Consider the following 18,394-nt stretch of genomic DNA (forward strand, 5'->3'; position numbering starts at 1 on the left):
GTATGTTGTATATGTGTGTGTCAGAGAGAGAAAAGGAGTGACACTAAAGATTTGACAATAGAAGGTGAGTATAAATTGGTAGGAAACAAATCTAAACTGCTTTCTAGAATTTCTAGAAACTCAGTGGCCATTTATCAGAATATTGTTTGGTGCTTATTCCTTGGCCCAAAACTTCTATTTCCACAGCACCCTCTGTGGCCACCCTAGTAATGTACATGGCAGGAGGTCTCAGGAAAGTAATGAAGCCACTTGGGGCTAAATGGGGCACGGTTGGTGAGGACTATGGCTATCAGGGTATGATTTGCTAATCTAGGGATGCCAGTGGCTGCCCAGCTGATTACTGCTAAGATCTTCCAATTTTCAGAAGCACCAAACCTTCATGTTTTGGACTCTTTTCTTTCTTTCTTTTTGTTTTGTTTTGAGACAGGGTCTCATTATGTAGCCCAGGCTGGCCTCGAACTCATGGTGACCCTCCTACCTTAGCCTCCCGAGTGCTGGAATCATAAGTGTGCACCACCATGCCTGGCTCTGGAATCTTTCAATATTTAAACGTTGACTCCAATTCTTAAAAAGCAGTACAAGGAAACAAAACAATGCTACTGACCCAGGACTCAACCTGGTAGGGCTAAACTCCACTCTCCACTGTCTACCTTCTTTCCAGTATCATCCCAGCTATGTTACTGCACAGCTTGAAGCCAAACTCACCAGGGCAAATGGGTGTCATATATACATCTCCAAGGGGGGGGGTGCTAAATATATCTGCATGTTTTTCCTTTTTTTTTTTTTTTTTTGAGACAGGGTCTCACTATGTAGTTCATGTTGGCTTTGACCTCACTACATAACTCAGGCTGGCCTTGAACTCATGGCAAGATCCTGTCTCAAAAAACAAACAAATAAATAAGGCCAAAAGCTTCAGGGATAGTCACTGGGATCCCCATTTCACACCAGGAAAAAGTGAAATTACAAAAGTACCAGAAGAAAGAGAGAGGAGATTAGAACTTTAGCTTCTGGAATCTTAATTCAGTCTCATCTAAAAGATTTTACTGACACTTCCAAACCCATAGCCAGCAACTCACGTTTTGTTGTTGTATGGCTGATTCTGACAGATCTCTGGGGACAGGTAGTAAGGTGTTCCAATACAAGTTCGAGCAAGCTCCATGGAACTGGCAAATTACATTAAATCATAAAACATTGTGGTTTATTACTGGAGTAGGAAAGCCATGGACATCAAGAAAAATGTAAAAACATAACAAAATCTGATGCATGTATTAGAAGAAAGCAAAACACTGTACATTGACAACAGCGTAATAAAATCAGTAGATTTTTAAACCTGTAATTCACCCACACACAGTTTTTGGTTATTGTTGTTTGGTTTTTTGAGACAGGGTCTCACTGTGTAGTTCATGCTGGCCTTGAACTCACAGCAATCCTCCTGCCTCAGCCTCCCAAGTGCTGGAATAACAGGCATGTCCCATCATGTCCAGCTACCCCCACAAATATAATTTGGGGGTATTAAAATATAGATTTACCTCTAGTGAAAATGAAATAAAATAAAATATCTATTTGAAAATATACATCCTGATAATGGGAGTGTGGCTCAATGATAGAGCACTTGCCTAATATGCACAAGACCCTGAGTTCAATCTCCAGTACTGAAAAAAAAAGAAAAAAGTCTAAAACCTCAAAACAATTCCCTTAAAAATTAATTTTAGTATTTCCTACATATATTTTTCACATAACTATCACCATAGTATGTTTATAATAACGTGTTTATAATTCAGAATTCCATTTTCTTTACTTAATATAATGAAGTGCCAGGCATAGTGTCACACACCAGTAATCCCAGCACTCAGGAGGCTGAGGCAGGAGGATCACCATGAGTTCGAGAATAGCCTGGGCTACATAGTGAGTTCAAGTTCAACCCAAACTACATATCAAAACCCTATCTCAAAAAATAAAAAACTGGGCCAGGGATTTAGCTCAGTGGTTTTGCTGCCTGCTGAGCAAGCGCAAGGATCCGAGTTTGATCCCTGGTACCAGAAAAAAAAAAAGAATGTGTATTCTGATTTTGGGCCGGGGATTTAGGTCAGTGGTTCCGCCACCTGCCTCACAAGCACAAGGTCCCGAGTTCGATCCCTGGTACCAAAAAAAAAAAACAAAAAAGCCCCCAAAAAACTACTTAATATAATGAAGTATTTCCTTAGGTTACCAAGAAGTTTTCAAAACCTTAAATGTTTTTGAAAATATTATAAACATTTTATTAAATTTAAATAACTATTTTCCAATTCTTACTAAATAATTAAATTATTACTTAAATTACTTCAAATTTCAAATTATTCTCTTGGAATAAATTTCCAGAAATAGGACATTTAAACATATCCTGATATTAAACCAAATTGTCTTCCAAAACAGCTGCACCGGTGCCTTACCCTATCACATGTAAACCTGCATGTTTTACTAAGTTCTCACTAGCTTTATGCATACAACAGTCACATCCCATATTTAACAAACTTGTATCACACCAAACATCACCACCATCATTTTATTATGCTGCAATTTATGTTGGGAATCTTAATTACAGACATTTGAATGATTTAATGCTTGTGTGTGTGTTTGTGAGTGTAATAGGGACTGACTCTGGGGCCTTCACAATGAGTCACATCCCTAGCCTTTTAAATAATTATTTAATTTTTTATTTCTTGAACTAGGGTCTCAGTATGTAGTTCAAACTGACATTGAACTCACTATGCAGCCCAGGCTGGGCTTGAACTTGTGATCCTCCTGCCTCGGCATCCTGAGTGCTGGGATTATAGGAATGTGCCACCATACCCGATTTAAAACTTTTATTTTTTATACAAGGTCCAGGCTGGGATTGGATTTGTGATCATCCTGCCTCAGCCTCCCAAAGTGCTTGTGAGGTGCCTGTGCCACCATGCCCAGACTGCATTTATATAAAGTTACCTAAAATTACTCAGACAACCAAGTTTGTAATATCCTATTTATTTATTTATTTATTTATTTATTTATTTATTTATTTTGGTACCGGGGATCAAACTTGGGACCTTGTGCTTGCGAGGCAGACAGAGGCACCACTGAGCTAAATTCCCAGCCCCTTTGGCCATTTTGAATGAAAAGAAAAAATAATTTTTCAAGGTTCTTACTTGTTCAGGACTCTTGCTACACCAAAGTCCCCAAGCTTTGCAATCATTCCATTCTTGCAAAGAAAAATGTTCTAAAAATGGAGAAAATGTTATATTATTTGAAATATTTCAATGAAAGATTCATTCTGTTTTAGTCTTCTGAGTGGTTACCTGAGCTTTTACGTCCCTGTGTAATATCTTCCTGTCATGAATATATTTTAGGCCAAGAGAAATTTGTACAAACCAAGCCAGGATCTGCAGCGGGAAACACAAAACAAAACAATTGAAGTGTCTGGTAGTCATCGAAATGTCTTCACGATAACATGTGAAAAAGAGAAATAATATACTGTATGTGTGATTATAGAAACAAAGCCAGTAAAGATACATTATTTTCACTTTTCAGCTAAAAAATGGAGGTACAGAAGAGCAATCCAAACTCCATTAATATCAAAGGGAATCTCATGCAGAAAAAAAATAAACAGAAGCAAGGGAGATACAGAGGCCATTCAGGATTTTCTTTTTTCTTATTTAACACTGGGTTGCCAACTGCAAATACAGTGGTTGTCTATGCTTCCTATAACCCTGATAATCCTGGTACCACTGAGTTTTTCTTCTCGTGAAACAGAAGGTGCCAAGAAGAGTGTGAAAGAAGGAGAAATGGAGAATTTGCAAGGTTGTTAAAAATTGTAATAATTTTGAGAGGCAGAGGCAGGAGGATCAGAAGTTCCACCCCAGCCTGCGCAACTCAGCAACTTAGACCTTGTCTCAAAATACAAATAAAAATATTTTTTAAAGGGTTGAGGATGTAGCTCAATGTGAATGCCCTGGCTTCAAAGTACAATAAGAACAGTAAAATCTAGTTTGTTTGTTTGTTTGTTTGTTTTTTGGTACCGGCAATCGAACTCCAGACCTTGTGCTTTCGAGGGAGGCAATGGAACCACTGAGCTAAATTCCCGGCCCAAAATATAGTATTTTTAAATGCAATAAAAACTGTTTAGTCAATAATAAGTTATGTAAAGGTGTGATTTTATTCCTACAAATATATATTTTTAAAGTTGCAGTACATATTTCCTGTAGGTCTCTTTCTCGTAGTTATTCAATCAGTCTTTTTAGTACATCAATTGAACTGTTTTATCCTATGTGTAAATGGATATGCAAAGACAAAGTCTGTGTTAAGGCTTATACCTAGATGTCCCCCAAGGCCTTGCGTACTCATACATGGGGAGTTTCAAAGGTGGCTGGGTTAGAGTGTGTAAATGTGGATTAAGTGCGTGATACTGGGACTAAGGGGGTGGATAATGGAAGCCCCACCCTGGGTGTGGGCAGTACTAATCAATAGGCTTACACATTGGATGGAATATAAGGAACAGAAAGAAGGCAGGTTGCTGCTGCTGCTTGCTGCCTTCTACCTGCCATGCCATGGACTATTTCTCCTCTGCTATGCCCCTGTGTTATGCCACCCTGCCTTGGAGCCAGCCAACTATGGACTGAAACCTCCATAAACTATGAGCTGAAATAAACCTTTTCTCTTTTAACTTGTGGGTGTTGGGTATTTTGTCTCAGCAATGAGAAAATTAACTAAGTCTGCAAGCAAAGGAAATTGTAAGAAAGAAACCAAGAGACAGAGGGAGCAAGCAAGGAGGTGAGGAAAAGGGAAGTAAAAAGAATTAAGAAATGTTATGTGAAGGAGTCCAACTGCCACCGTCCTAGGCTGACCAGAGACCACTTTAAACCTCTTCCATCCTGCTATGCTTTTACACCTGCTAACGATGTATACATTATCATGGGTTAATAAGGCCCAGTAACTGTGTCTACACCCCATAACTCCCATCATTCTTCAGCCCTGCTCCTGTCTTTTCTCAAGCCTTATCCCTGACAGGTAGCCACAACTCCTTTTTACTGAACTCTCCCCCTTGAAAGTCCCATTCTGAGCTTTTCCTTTCACAGACCCCTTTTATGCTCAGGACACTATAAGAGACCTTAGAGCCTGTTTGAGAGTTACTGCTCTGGTCTAAGTGCCATGGTGGTCCCTCTCAGGTTTGTTCTGAAATAAACTTGTCCTGTTGAGCTCATATCTTTGTTTTTTCCTCCTTTTTCCTAACGTTATATACATGTACCAACTTCCCATGATGAATGTAATCATTATGTATTGCAAATATATACTAATAAAAATTGAAATTAAAAATGAAAATTAAAAAGAAGAAATTGTAACAAAATAACTACTACAATGAAACCCATCAATTTGTATAATTTATATATATTAATTACAGTAAAAATAAAATAACTACATATCTAATATAAAACCAACAAATACCCTACTTTTAAAGTTTGGGGCTGAGGATGTAGCTCAGTGGTAGAGCACGGGCTGGCAGCCCAAAGATTTCATTCCTAGTGCTCCATAAAAAGGAGGAAAAAAAGCTCAATTTGATTTCTTAGGATTTAATCTTAGTTGGCCATGAATCTATTAAAGTGTGTTGTGTGGCTACAGAGATTCATTTAAACTCCTGAAATTTCACTTTTTCTTTGTCTGTGAAATTACATGGGAAGAGGAAATAACAGAAGAAAAAAGGCCAAATTCTAGAGTCAGCTGTCATGTTAGGAAAGACCTAACATAGAGAAATATAATTAAAATTTTTTCCTGAAAAACATTTTTGTGAAATGTGGCAAAATAACACCTAGGTAAAAAGAAAGGAGGGTTTCTGTAAATATGGATTTTAATATATAATCTATATGAATTTAGGAAAAATGCTTGATTAATATTCCTTGATAATTCATACATTCAAAATATTCTACTTTTGGGGGGAGTTGTTTGGATTTTTGAGACAGCATGGTTTCACTGTGTAGTTCAGGCTGGCCTTGAACTCACTGAGATCCTGCTGCCTCAACCTCCTGAGTGCTGGGATTACAGGTGTGTAACTTCAGTTCTAGGAGTAAATTACATGGGCATGATGTTTTTAAATGCTAAAAGAAACAAATGGCCAAAAGAAAGCTAGCGAGCCATTCCTGTGTGCTGTTTAAGGTAGTGGTCTCACCCCTCAGTCACACAGGACCTCTTTTGGATTCGTACTCACACACAAACCTGTGTCCTTTAAGAGCACAGCTCCCTGAGGGTTCCAAAGAAAGCGCAGAGTCTAGTGGAAAAAAGTGTTTGTGGAGAGAAAATGGGGACTGAGGTCATTATATTTCACCTCTTCTCTCCATCTCTTAATAACCAACAAAATGGGATAGGGGCACAGCACACTGTTAGAGCGCTTGCCTAGTGTGCTCAGGGCCCTGGATCCCATCCCAAGCACCACAGATGATAACAAAAATGACCAATGAAATTAAATAGGCATTGCTAAGGAGATGGGCTATTCTCCTTGGCAAAGTGGAAAGCTGTTTTATAATGGGGTGAAAATGGTAGAAGAAAAACATGTGAAGTTCTAAATATGTTACATTTAAAATGCCTAAAGAACATATACATTCAGATTCTTTTTTAGCCATGAAGGCTGATCTCAGAGGCATTCTATGTGAGCTATACAGAGAGAGCATCATTTTTTTTTTTTAAGAAAAAATCTTGGCCAGGCCTACAGTGCCTGTAATCCCAGCCACTCAGGAGGCTGAGGGGAGGATCACTAGTTTGAGGTCCACCTGGGCAATTTAGCAAGGGCTCCACATCAAAATAAAAAGTGCTGGGGCTGTAGCTCAGTGCTAGAACATTTGCCTAGCATGTGTGTGGCCCTGGGTTCAATACCCAGTAACACAAAAGCAGGGAGGGAAGGACAGAGGTAGGAAGGGGTGGGAGAAAAAGTCTCAATTTCAGTTCAACTGCAAACATTCTAGACAAAATCTACCAAGAATATTGATCCACTATTTTTTGGTTTGAATTTTTCTACCTAAAACTATGCTTCACATAAACATGGTCTACTACTTATGACATTCTAAATGTAATAACCCACACACAAATTAATCTAAATTAAACTAACATTATGTTAACAAATTAACATAAATTAAAAAGCAAATGAAAAGTTTTTACCTGATCTTCACCAAATAACACTCCTTGTTGCCTGTGGATCCTTTTCATGAGATCCCCTCCATCACAATATTCCATTACAATAAACAGTCTGTTGTTCTCTGTAAGAAAAGGCATCCTTTGGTACTGGAAGAATATCAGATATTTATCAATCATTTGCCTTTCAAATTTAGAAAGTGGGAAATATAACAGAAAAGTGCAGAATATAATAGTTAAATATTCTGGCTATAAAATCAAGATGGACTGGAATGTGGTGGCCTATGCCTGACATCCCAATATTCAGAGGAGCTGAGGCTGGAGGACTGTAAGTTCAAGCCCGCCTGGTAATTTAGCAAATTAGTGAGACCCTATCTCAAAATTAAAAATAAAAAGGGGCCGGCGGGGGGGGCGGGGATTTAGCTCAGTGGTGCCACCCATTGCCTTGCAAGCGCAAGATCCCGAGTTCGATTCCCGGTACAAAAAAAAAAAAGGGAGGAGGGTTGGGTATGTAGCTCAGCGCAGTGACCCTAAGTCCAGTACCCAGTAGCACATACACAAAAAAGGAATGAGATCTAATCCCACTACACCACTTACCTTCCTTCCTTCCTTCCATCCTTTCATCTATCAATCTATTTTTCTTTTTGCAGTGCTGGGATGAGGTCCAGGGCAAGCATGCTACCACTGAGCCACACCCGCACCCAGCCCACCACTTTCATTTCTTAGCTTTGTAATTCAAGGTAAGTTACTTTCTCTGTGCCTCATTAGTTCATCTGTAAATGGAAATAATAATATAGAAACTTCCTCTTAGGGTTGTTAGAAAGATTTAATGAGTTAATTCACGCCAGATGTTTAGAACAATGCCTACACTTATGAGAGTTCAATAAATATTGACTATTATATTCTTAGAAGAGATTAGAAACCAGATATAAAAATAGCAGCTCTTCCCTAATATCCCAGGAAGAATTAATAGCCCCTTCTTGAATTTGGGTATAAATTTATAATTATATGGCATTAAAACAACCATGCTGCTGACTACAATAAAAACTATACTACCTAGTGCCAGGTGTAGTGGCGCACACCTGTGATCCCAGCACACGAGAGGCTGAGGCAGGGTGATTGTCGAAAGTTCAAGGTCAACTTAGAATATACAAGACCCTGTCTCAAAAAAAAAAAAAAAAGAAAAGAAACTGTACTACCTGACTTCTGCCTAACCTACTAACCAGATAACTGGTCAATCCTATTACTGTTTTCCACTCAAATTTACCACTACTGGCTACCAGTCTTTCTATGATATCCAAGTACCTCTACTCCTTCCAATTAAACAGATTCTTACCAAGATCATTGCTCCCACGTCTGTATATGTCATTTATACTTGTCACTGTAAATTTTTTTGTTCCCTCCATGAGGGTTCCTGGAGGTACTGTAATACCAGGTCAATGTACAGAGTAGATGGAGCAAGTTCCTATTCTATGACCCAGCTCCAAAAATCCATTTAATATATTGTCCTTAGATAGAGGACATATCAGATATTAAACAGATAAGAACAGATACTGTACTTGATCTCAGCCAAAAGGCCTGGAAATCACTGTCATTTATTACATAAATTATTATTTATTAAACATAAACTGATGAAATATGGATGGAAAAAGAAAAATGTAATTATTTCTACAAAAAAAATTAGAAAAACTACATTGAATTATTTTTAGGATTCAGTAAAAGTGAGTATCTAAAAAACAAAAACAAAAACAAAAACATTGACCTGAACATTAATTGGAACAAATAAAACATACCTGAAAAGCTCTAAATGAATTGTGAACACAAATTACTCAATAAATTCTTACTCCACATGGAAATCCTCCACCCAGTACTGAAGATTGAACCCAAGGCCTTGGCAATGAAATACATTCTCAGCCCTTTTTATTTTTTATTTTAATACAGGGTCTCATTAATTTGCTAAGTTACCAAGGCTGAGCTCAAACTTCCAATCTCTCTACCTCTTTCTTCCACAGTGCTAGTGAGGTAGGAGATTAGGGCGTGGCCAGCCAGCTAGGCAAGTTGAAGTGATGTGCCAATACTGGAGACCCAGTATACACGTGCCCAAGCCCTGCACCTAGGCACCAATCAGAAAATGCTATCTTCAGTTCTTCTGGCACAAGATCAAGGAGCTTTCTGATAGGGCAGCCTAGATCTGACATCAGTGTGTGTGTGGCGGGGAGGTATCAAAGATAGCTGCCATTGACCTCACTGCCGCTGTGCTCTCTCTTTCTCATGGCTGGTTCCCACTCTACAGAGCATACTTCTTTTCCTACCTTTAATAAATGTAAAATCTTGCTACCTTTTTCATGTGTTTTGTCCAATTCTTTGTTTAGGACACCAAGAACCTGGGAAATATTCTGTAGAAGGAGCCCACAGCACCCTAGAACCCCAGTAACACTGGGAATAAGGAAACTAGAAATTCTAAACAAGGAATATAGCTTATACAAGGAAGACTAAAAAGACAAAGCCTTGGCCTTGCATCAAAGTTTGATAAATGATTGTATAGTTACATGTAAAAATAGGGTTGTTGTGATCTGAATGTTTGTACCTCCTAAAAATTTATATATTGAAATTCTAACTCCCAAAATAACAGTATTAAGATACAGGGGTTTGGGGAGGTAAGTAAGCAGTGAAAGCAAAGCCCTCAGTCCTCATGAATAGGATTAATGTGCTTATAAAAGAGGCCAAATAAGAGCCAGGGCTACTCAGTGAGACCTTGTCTCAACAAAACAAACATAAAGAGGCCCAAGAAAAATTCCTTTCCCCTTCCACCAGGTGAGGACTCTGAAAGTGAACTCTTTCCAGATACTGAATCTGCCAGTATCTTGACCTTGGACTTCTCGGACTCCAGAACTATGAACAATAAATGTCTGTTGTGGAAAAGCTACACAGAGCCAGATGTGATAGCCCACACTTATAATCCAAGCACTCCAGAAGGCTGAGGCAGGCAGATCAGAAGTATAAGCCCAACCCTGGCAATTTAGTGACTTAATGAGACCCTGTCTCAAAACAAAAAAGGGCTGGGGATATAGCTCAGCATGAAGGCCTGGATTTGAGGTAGGATAGAAGAAATAACAGGGAGAAAGGAGACAAGGAATTCAAAATGAAAAATTGTACTTTTAAGAAGACTGGGCCGGGGATTTGGCTCAGTTGTTTTGCCGCCTGCTGTGCAAGCACAAGGACCTGAGTTCGATCCCTGGTACAAAAAAAAAAAAAGAAGACTGCAACTTCTGGGCCCCAGCTGACGTTATCCAGGGTGACCCACATCATCCCTTAATTAAATTTAGGCTCCTTCCCTACCAGACCCATCACACCTGAAATTCCTTGGGTACACTGAAAAGCCCATAGAATGGCTCAGTTTAAAAAAGGAAAGAGCAAGAGCCTGATCCTAAGATAAAGGAACAGACTGAGAGAATTCAAAGAATGCTTAAATTATCCATCTTTAAAACCCAAAAAACCAGGCCGGGGATGTAGCTCAGCAGCACAGCGCTTGCCTGAAAAATAAATAAATACATACATACATACATACATACATACATACAAACATACATACATACAAAAAACCCTGGGCTCATACCTGTAAAATGGGCCAGTACCCTTGTGGAGATGGTCCACCTTTTCTGGAGGTTTCCACCCCCTTGAGAGAAGCATAAATGTTCCCTATTCCAGGAAATGATGTGCCTCTCTCTCTTGAGGGCCAGCACCCTATTTCTCTGAGTTGTGCAATGGACCCTCACATTATGACTGGCCTGACATACGAACAACTTGGGTTAATTAGGTGAATGGAGCATTCATCCACCTCTTGTTATCTACAGCGTGTACCCAGGTAAACATCCAGATCTCAGCTGTACTGACTTACAACCAACTTGAGTTACAACCAGCCCTCAGGAATGGATCCAGTTTGTAAGTTGAGGGTCTACTGTACTAAAACTCTGCTTCAGAGCCTCTAACTTACACAACCAGAAAATTCTTTTTCCGTGACAGTAGTCAGTGAACCTGGGGGCCCATTTTATGTGTAGGGTGGGTTATGTTCCTTAACCATTTTCAGACCCAGTCTGGTGACAGTCAGTTGGCCCAACGCCTAAAAAGAGCTATCTGGGGGCATGATGAGTGTGTGTACGAAAACCATCAAACATGTGATAGGTCTGACCCATTTGACAATCCCAGCCGCCCAAGTTCCTGAGCTCCAAGACAACCACAGCCCATTCCTACATCCCACAGCCCTGAGCATCCGAACAGTGCCAACTCTGCTGGACAGGAGACACTGCCCCACCTGTTTGCTCACAGCCCCTCTGTAGCCACATACTCAGCCGTTCTCAGTCTCACCACCACTTTCTGTCACCCCACCCAAGCCCATCTCACTACCCCCAACCCTATCTGTAAAAGACCCAGCTCAATAGACTAAACTCGGTTTCTCCTTTGGAATTACTGCAGGAGGCCCCGCCTGGAACCCCCAGATTCAGGCTGGTTGTGTTCTTTACTGGGTCTCACCATTTACCTAACACTGTATTCTCTGCATGTATGAATCTGCCAAAATGAACGCAATTAATTTGTATGATTAACATATATTTTTAAAAAGCTACCCAGTATTTTGTTACAGCAGCCAAAATAAAACAGGAAATAACATTTCCTACTTTATCTAGCTTTTGTCATTAACCAACCAACCACCAGGTAGAAACTCATTAGAAAAAAGAGCTTGTACTAACTTATTTTTTCTTCACTAGCATATGGGCTCTGTAGACAAACTCCATGTTATTGTTTTATATTCACAGTATTCCCTGCACCAAGCACAGGAAAGAGGTAATAAAGTAAGGTTTTTTGGATGAATTCATAAAAATGCCTAAAAAACACACAAAATCAGGTTTATAAGTAGTTGTTTAACTTTCTAATATTTTCCTCTACTGTTACTTAATACTCACTAAATGCTGGAATTTCTTGCTAAAGATCTATTGCTTGCTAGCATTTTTTTTTTTTTTTTTTTTTGAGACAAGGTCTCACTACATAGATCAGGCTGGCCTCAAACTCACAGCAATCCTCCTTCCTCATCTTCCCAAGTGCTGGGATTACAGGTATGCACCACCATGCTCATCTCTTGTTCTACCTTTTTGTTTCAAGTAGCTTATATCAATTTTGAAGTGGCTATCGGTGACCTGACAATACTTTCCCTCAGTCCTAATTCACAAACTGTTTCTTCTTTCATATAACACTTCCATTTTCCCTGCTCCTTTCTTTAAAGGACAGATATAGTTCTCATCAACAAACTTACACTGAGGACATGTGATAAGTAAAGAATGCTGTGTTAGGAATTGAAAGCAAGCCACCCTTCCTGCTGCTAGGATTGCAACTTCCAGTCCTGCGTCCTGAGAGGAGTGCTGTTTGGAAGCCACCAGGCTCACAGTGAGCAGTGGCCAAGCCTGCTCTCTGTCTTGGGGGGATGTCAGCTCATCCCCCAAAGTCATTCACTGCACTCAACCTCCTGAGAAAAAGCCCAAGCCCACAGTGGTCAGGGTTTGGCATTCCCAGCAAAAACTGAAGAGAGATGCCCAGGACCCATGGCAAACTGCCTCTCCAGTACCCTGGATGGTCCTTCAACACCTTGGGCTTCCTCTTACCTTGAGCCTTGCAAGGGGTTGTTTCCTTAGCCTACAAAGCTCCTTTTAAAATACAGGAGGACTCTCCCCATCTCCTCTGAATCTTTGCTACAATGTCACCTTCACGATGAGACCATCCTGAGTATCCTATTTGAAACCACACCCTACTCTACCTCACCCCATTCTATTTCTGAGTATGAAGCACTTACTGCCTTTAACATACTAAATAATGTAGTTATTAATTTAATTATGTTTCCATCTTTTCTCCTTCTCTCCCCATCCCCTCCAAGAATGTAAGCTCCACAGTGGGAAAAGGCAGACTTGGTACAAACAGTGGCTTATATAACTTTCTCCCCTCGAGTGAGGGCAGAACCATTACATTATGCAACAAAAAAATTTTGCTGGTGCATTAAAGTTACTAAACAGCTGTTTTCTGGTTTTGTTTTGCTTTGGGTAGTGATATAGTGAATTGAACCTCAGGCCTTTGTATTGAACTACTCTCCCAGGCCTTTTTAAAAATTTTGTGACAGGACCGGGGATTTAGCTCAGTGGTTCCATCGCCTGCCTCTCAAGCACAAGGTCGCGAGTTCGATCCCCAGTACCAAAACAAAATCAATAAATTAAAAAAAAAAAAATTTTGGTGTTCACAGCCGCCGCCGCGCCGCCGCCGCTCTCCAACGCCAGCGCCGCCTCCAGCTCGCCGAGCTCCAGCTGAGGGAGAAGTGGGTAAGGACAGCGCCGCCTCCAGCTCGCCGAGCTCCAGCTGAGGGAGAAGGGGGTAAGGAGGTCCCTGTACCATGGCTCGTACAAAGCAGACTGCCCGCAAATCCACTGGTGGTAAAGCGCCCAGGAAACAACTGGCTACAAAAGCCGCTCACAAGAGTGCGCCCTCTACTGGAGGGGTGAAGAAACCTCATCGTTACAGGCCTGGGACTGTGGCGCTCCGTGAAATTAGACGTTATCAGAAGTCCACTGAACTTCTGATTCGCAAACTCCCTTTCCAGCGTCTGGTGCGAGAAATTGCTCAGGACTTCAAAACAGATCTGCGCTTCCAGAGTGCAGCTATTGGTGCTTTGCAGGAGGCAAGTGAGGCCTACCTGGTTGGCCTGTTTGGAGATACTAATCTGTGTGCCATCCATGCCAAACGTGTAACAATTATGCCAAAAGATATCCAGCTAGCACGCCGCATACGTGGAGAACGTGCTTAAGAGTCCATTATGGGGGGAAGCATTTCATTCTCAAAAAAGTTTTTTTCTCTTCTTCCTGTTATTGGTAGTTCTGAATGTTAGATATTTTTTTTCCATGTGGTCAAAAGGTACCTAAGTACATGATTGCGAGTGGAAAACAGGGGACAGAAATCAGATATTGGCAGTTTTTCCATTTTCATTTGTGTGTGAATTTTTAATATTAATGCGGGAATGTAAAGCATTAATGCAAGTCAAAATGTTTCAGTGAACAAGTTTCAGCAGTTCAACTTTATAACAGTTATAAATAAACCTGTTAAATTTTTCTGGACAATGCCAGCATTTGGATTTTTTTTAAACAAGTAAATTTCTTATTGACGGCAACTAAATGGTGTTTGTAGCATTTTTATCATACAGTAGATTCCATCTAGTCATTATATTTTTCTGAGTTGTCTTAAACATGCTAGTACATGTGTTTAATGTTGTCTGTCTTTCTGTGCTGTTCCTGTAAGTTTGCTATTAAAATACATTAAACTGTTAAAAAAAAAAATTTGTAACAGGGTCTTACTAAATTCCTAAATTACCTAGGCTGGGCTCAAAGTTGGAATTCTCCTGCCTCAGCCTCATAGAGTGCTAGGATTACAGGTGTGTACCAGCATATCAGTCTTAATCAGTTGGTTTTAAGTAAATAATAATAATAAAAGAGTATCCAGTTAGTTAGGGCCTAACCTAATTACATGAGCCATTTAAATCTGGGTGTAGTCAGAGACAGAGGAAGTGAGGGTTCCCCAATGCCATTGAGGGCCATATGGCAGGCACTGAAGTTCACTTCTCAAGGCAGAGAGCAGCTTCTAGTCAACAGCCAGCAAATGAGTGGAGCCCAAGTCCTACAATTACAACTAAATAAATTCTGCTATCAATGTGAATAAGCTCGGAAGAGGACCACAAGCCACAGAAGAGACAGCAGTCCTAGTTGACACCTCGATTTCAACTATGTGAGACCCCGAGCAGAGATGCCTGCTAAGCCGAGACCAGAATGCCAACCTTCTGAAAGTAAGAGATAACATCAGGGAAAAGAAAGAGAGAAGGAGAGCAAGGGAAAGAAAATGAAAGTGGGGAAAAGGGAGAAGATGAAGAAAAAGAAAAGAGAAAATATATTGATATTGTTTTAAAGCCATTAAATGTATATTTATTTGAGATGCTGCAAAAGAAAATAAATACAGCAGTGCAAGTATTTTTGTCTATTTGATTCACTGACAGATCCCCAAGACCTAGAACTTGCCTACCATATAAGAGACAGTTAAAGAATTTAAATGGAATTAACTTAGCCCTAGGAAAATATCACTAGAGTCTCATATTTTTGTTGTTTTAGTTGCCTCAAACCCATAAAAAAATCTCATATTTTCCAAAGACGAACATGAGAGCTTGAGTTTTGGTTTGATTGTTTGTCTGTTTGTCTGTTTGTTTGAGACAGGGACTCCTTATGTAGCTCAGGCTGGCCCTGAACTCACTAGAAGCCTAGACTGGCCTCATACTCATGGTGATCCTCCTACCTCAGCCTCCAGAGTTCTGGGATTATAGACATAGGCCATATGCCCAGTTACAGTTTTAGTTCTTATGTTCAGAGTTAAGCAGTTTGGGGTCAATAAAGCCTGTATTTACACTCTCTCAAGTCAGCTACGAGAAGATTCTCTGAGGCTTTTGAATAAACTCATGTTTCAAGTACCAACAATTTGCCAAGCAAACACACAGGCATCACAACAGCTCTAGTTTTCCGAAACACAGGGGAACTCTACTTTAAAAACATAAAAAGCAGTCATAAGAAAACTTAAATGTACAATATAAACAAACTCAGTGGAGGCTATTTAAACTGTAAACATGACCTTAGTTTTGTATTAGTGTCCAATAAAAACTGCCCTCCAGAGTTCATTTTGTATGGACTATTATTATTATTGTGTCTATGAAAATGGTCCAGTCCATTCACTTGTTGAGCAGCTAATATGTGCCACACACCAAGGAGCAAAGGGAGCTGCTATTTGCCATATGTAGAGGAGCAAAAGAGACAGAGTCCCCAAATTCATGAAGCTTACTGTCCTCATATTTTGAAGCTTACTGTCCTCATATCAAACCCAAGATTTCACTGCAAATGTTAGTCAAGTGCTATAATGAGGCAGGAGATTAGGGTGTGGTAGGCTGGCTGGGAAAATAGGCATGGTCTGTTAATTTAGAAGTTCCAGGACACAAGCACAGAACAGTTCCCAAAGCCTTGCATGTGGACTTCCCAAAAGAACTTGAGAACATTCTCCCTAACTAGCAAATCCCAGTATATACAAAGCTGTTCTCTTGTTCTGCTTTTTTACATGTTCATGTAGAAAATTACATTAAGGATCTATAGGAATATTCTCTAGTGGAACAAACATGCTTTCTATAAAAAGGCAGACAGATAGGTAATGATGTTTTTAGTTCTAACTTTATTTTATTTTTTTGGTACTGGGGATTGAACTCAGAACCTTACACTTGTGAGGCAGGCAGTGGAACCACTGAGCTAAATTCCCACCCCCCTGTAATGATGTTTTTAATGTTTCAGAAGCCTAATTTTTTAAACAGCAGTTACACTTCACTAAATTGATATTTGGCTCATGGTTTAGCATGTTTCTGAAATACACATTTAGTGTATGGAAATTCAAGTCAATTAAAGGGCTGTTTGGCTAGCATCTCATCTTCCACTCTGATCATTTGGCAAGAAAGGGAGATGTGGGCCAGGGATATATAGCTCAGTGTCGTTGCACCTGCCTGGCAAGCACAAGGTTCTGAGTTTAATCCCTGGTCCCGGGTGGGGGGATTTCAAAATTGTATTTCTTGACAGTAACTATTCAATAAATGTATCTGTAAGAGTTTCTTTGTAAATATTATGTGTTCTGGTGTGTTTTAAGATTCCACACTTGCTCTTAGCCAAAAGGTTCAGAAGTGATGTGTCTTAAGATTCCAAACAAAATGATCCCTGCATTTCCTGAAGATGTTTAGTAACAGCCTGGTAACCAAAGGAGTCTGAGGAAAAAATAGAAAATGCAGAAGTACGTTTTGTTTGGTTGCATATAATCTTTACTTTTTTTTTTTCAGCATCAGGGATCAAACTTGGGACCTTGTGCTTTCGAGGCAGGTGGCAGAACCACTGAGCTAAATCCATGGCCCTAGTCTTTACTCTTTTTAAGCTTTGTGAGTTCTGAAATACATTTTTGGGTTACTTCAGTGTTTCACAAGAAAGCCTGAAATTTCTATCAAACAAATGAGCATTGTTTTGGTTGTCTGTTTTTTGGTACTAGAAATCAAACTCAGGGCCTCGTGTTTGCCAGGCAGGTGCTATGCTGCTTAGCTACATGAGTACATCCCCGGGTCCTCATTTGTTTTTGTTTTTGTTTTTGTTTTTTTTGGTACCGGGGACCAAACTCCGGTCCTTGCACTTGTGAGGCAGGCGGCAGAACCACTGAGCTACATTCCTGACCCCTTGTTTGGTTTTTTGAGACAAGGTCTTTCTATGCATTTCAGCCTGGCCTCAAATTTACAGCAATTCTCTTGCCTCAGCCTCTCGAGTGCTGGGCTTACAGACATGTGCCACCATGCCCAGCTTCAAACAAATGACTTTGATGTTGCAACAAATCTTTGTAAAAACCACTAAAATAAAATTTTTTTTAAAAGAAAAAGAGGCTCTTCTCAGGGCGACTAGAAAGCCGCGCCAGCATAAGCAGGTGAGACAAGCAGCGTGAAGCTCCTCAGCTCCATCCCGGGCCCCGCCCACGCCACGGTGAGGTCCCAGGCGCGGCTTGGAGCCCCGCCCCCATCCTGCGCTCTGCTTAGCCACGCCCGCGCCTCCAAGGCCAAGTCCCACTCCCCCCACCCCCACCCCCGCCTCCGCCTCTGGTCTTCCAGCTCTTCTGCTACCTAGTCCCACACTACAGAGGCACAGGGTATTATAAAGGGCCTTGTCCTGAGCGCCACAAGATAGAGCAGAAGTTAGTAACAGAAGGAGGCCTTCTCAGGCTCCTCAATGAAAAATGAAGCTCAGCAGAAAAGTAAAGAGAATCTCTACAATAAAGGCACACCAGACCACCATACTTGGTAAGATGGAGGGATCATCACCTGGGACCATTACCTCCCATCAAAACCTGCAATAACTTCAGGGGAAGGGCAACTGGAACCTGCAGTGCAACTTTGCAGAGTTCAGCCCTGCAGGAGGACAGGGAGCTCAACTTGGGACTAGCAGCCAGAAATCTGCCTGAATTTCACAGGTCTGCTGCTGGCTTGCTGAGACTCATTGACTCGTATACACACACACACGGATGCCTACGTTGCCTGCTGTGACAGCAGAGACATATCCTGAAGGAGGCCCATCATTTTTATTTTTTGCTATTCGCAAAAAAAAAAAAAATTTTTTTTCTCTTATTTTTAATTCTT

General features: G+C 40.5%; 2 protein-coding genes and 1 pseudogene across 9 annotated transcripts in view; 1 reads left to right on the forward strand and 2 right to left on the reverse strand.

The window, feature by feature from the left end:
* Positions 1-18,394, reverse strand: part of Nek5 (NIMA related kinase 5) — an 85,517-nt gene that overhangs the window by 44,847 nt on the left and 22,276 nt on the right. For all 8 annotated transcript variants that reach the window (XM_087197375.1, XM_021257803.2, XM_087197373.1 and 5 more), the window contains 4 exons: positions 7,156-7,253; positions 3,312-3,395; positions 3,162-3,232; positions 1,077-1,163 (listed from right to left, as the gene is read on the reverse strand). In XM_087197375.1, the coding sequence (XP_087053501.1) occupies positions 1,077-1,163; positions 3,162-3,232; positions 3,312-3,395; positions 7,156-7,230 (317 nt within the window). In that variant the 5' untranslated portion in view covers positions 7,231-7,253. The remainder of the gene's footprint in view (positions 1-1,076; positions 1,164-3,161; positions 3,233-3,311; positions 3,396-7,155; positions 7,254-18,394) is intronic.
* Positions 8,534-8,714, reverse strand: LOC147822292 (U2 spliceosomal RNA; annotated as a pseudogene).
* Positions 13,487-14,331, forward strand: LOC101711633 (histone H3.3A-like). The gene has a single exon (XM_021257805.2). It carries the CDS (start codon positions 13,556-13,558, stop codon positions 13,964-13,966), a length of 411 nt encoding a protein of 136 aa, XP_021113464.2. The 5' UTR covers positions 13,487-13,555; the 3' UTR covers positions 13,967-14,331.

The sequence above is a fragment of the Heterocephalus glaber genome, unplaced genomic scaffold, assembly GCF_053883595.1.
Source record: "Heterocephalus glaber isolate CG9 unplaced genomic scaffold, H.glaber_assembly_v1.0 deba00001666, whole genome shotgun sequence".
Classification (NCBI taxonomy): Eukaryota; Metazoa; Chordata; class Mammalia; order Rodentia; family Bathyergidae; genus Heterocephalus; species Heterocephalus glaber.

Excerpts from the sequence above, each read along its gene's own strand:
- LOC101711633 (XM_021257805.2), top strand. The coding sequence starts at position 13,556 with ATGGCTCGTACAAAGCAGACTGCCCGCAAATCCACTGGTGGTAAAGCG.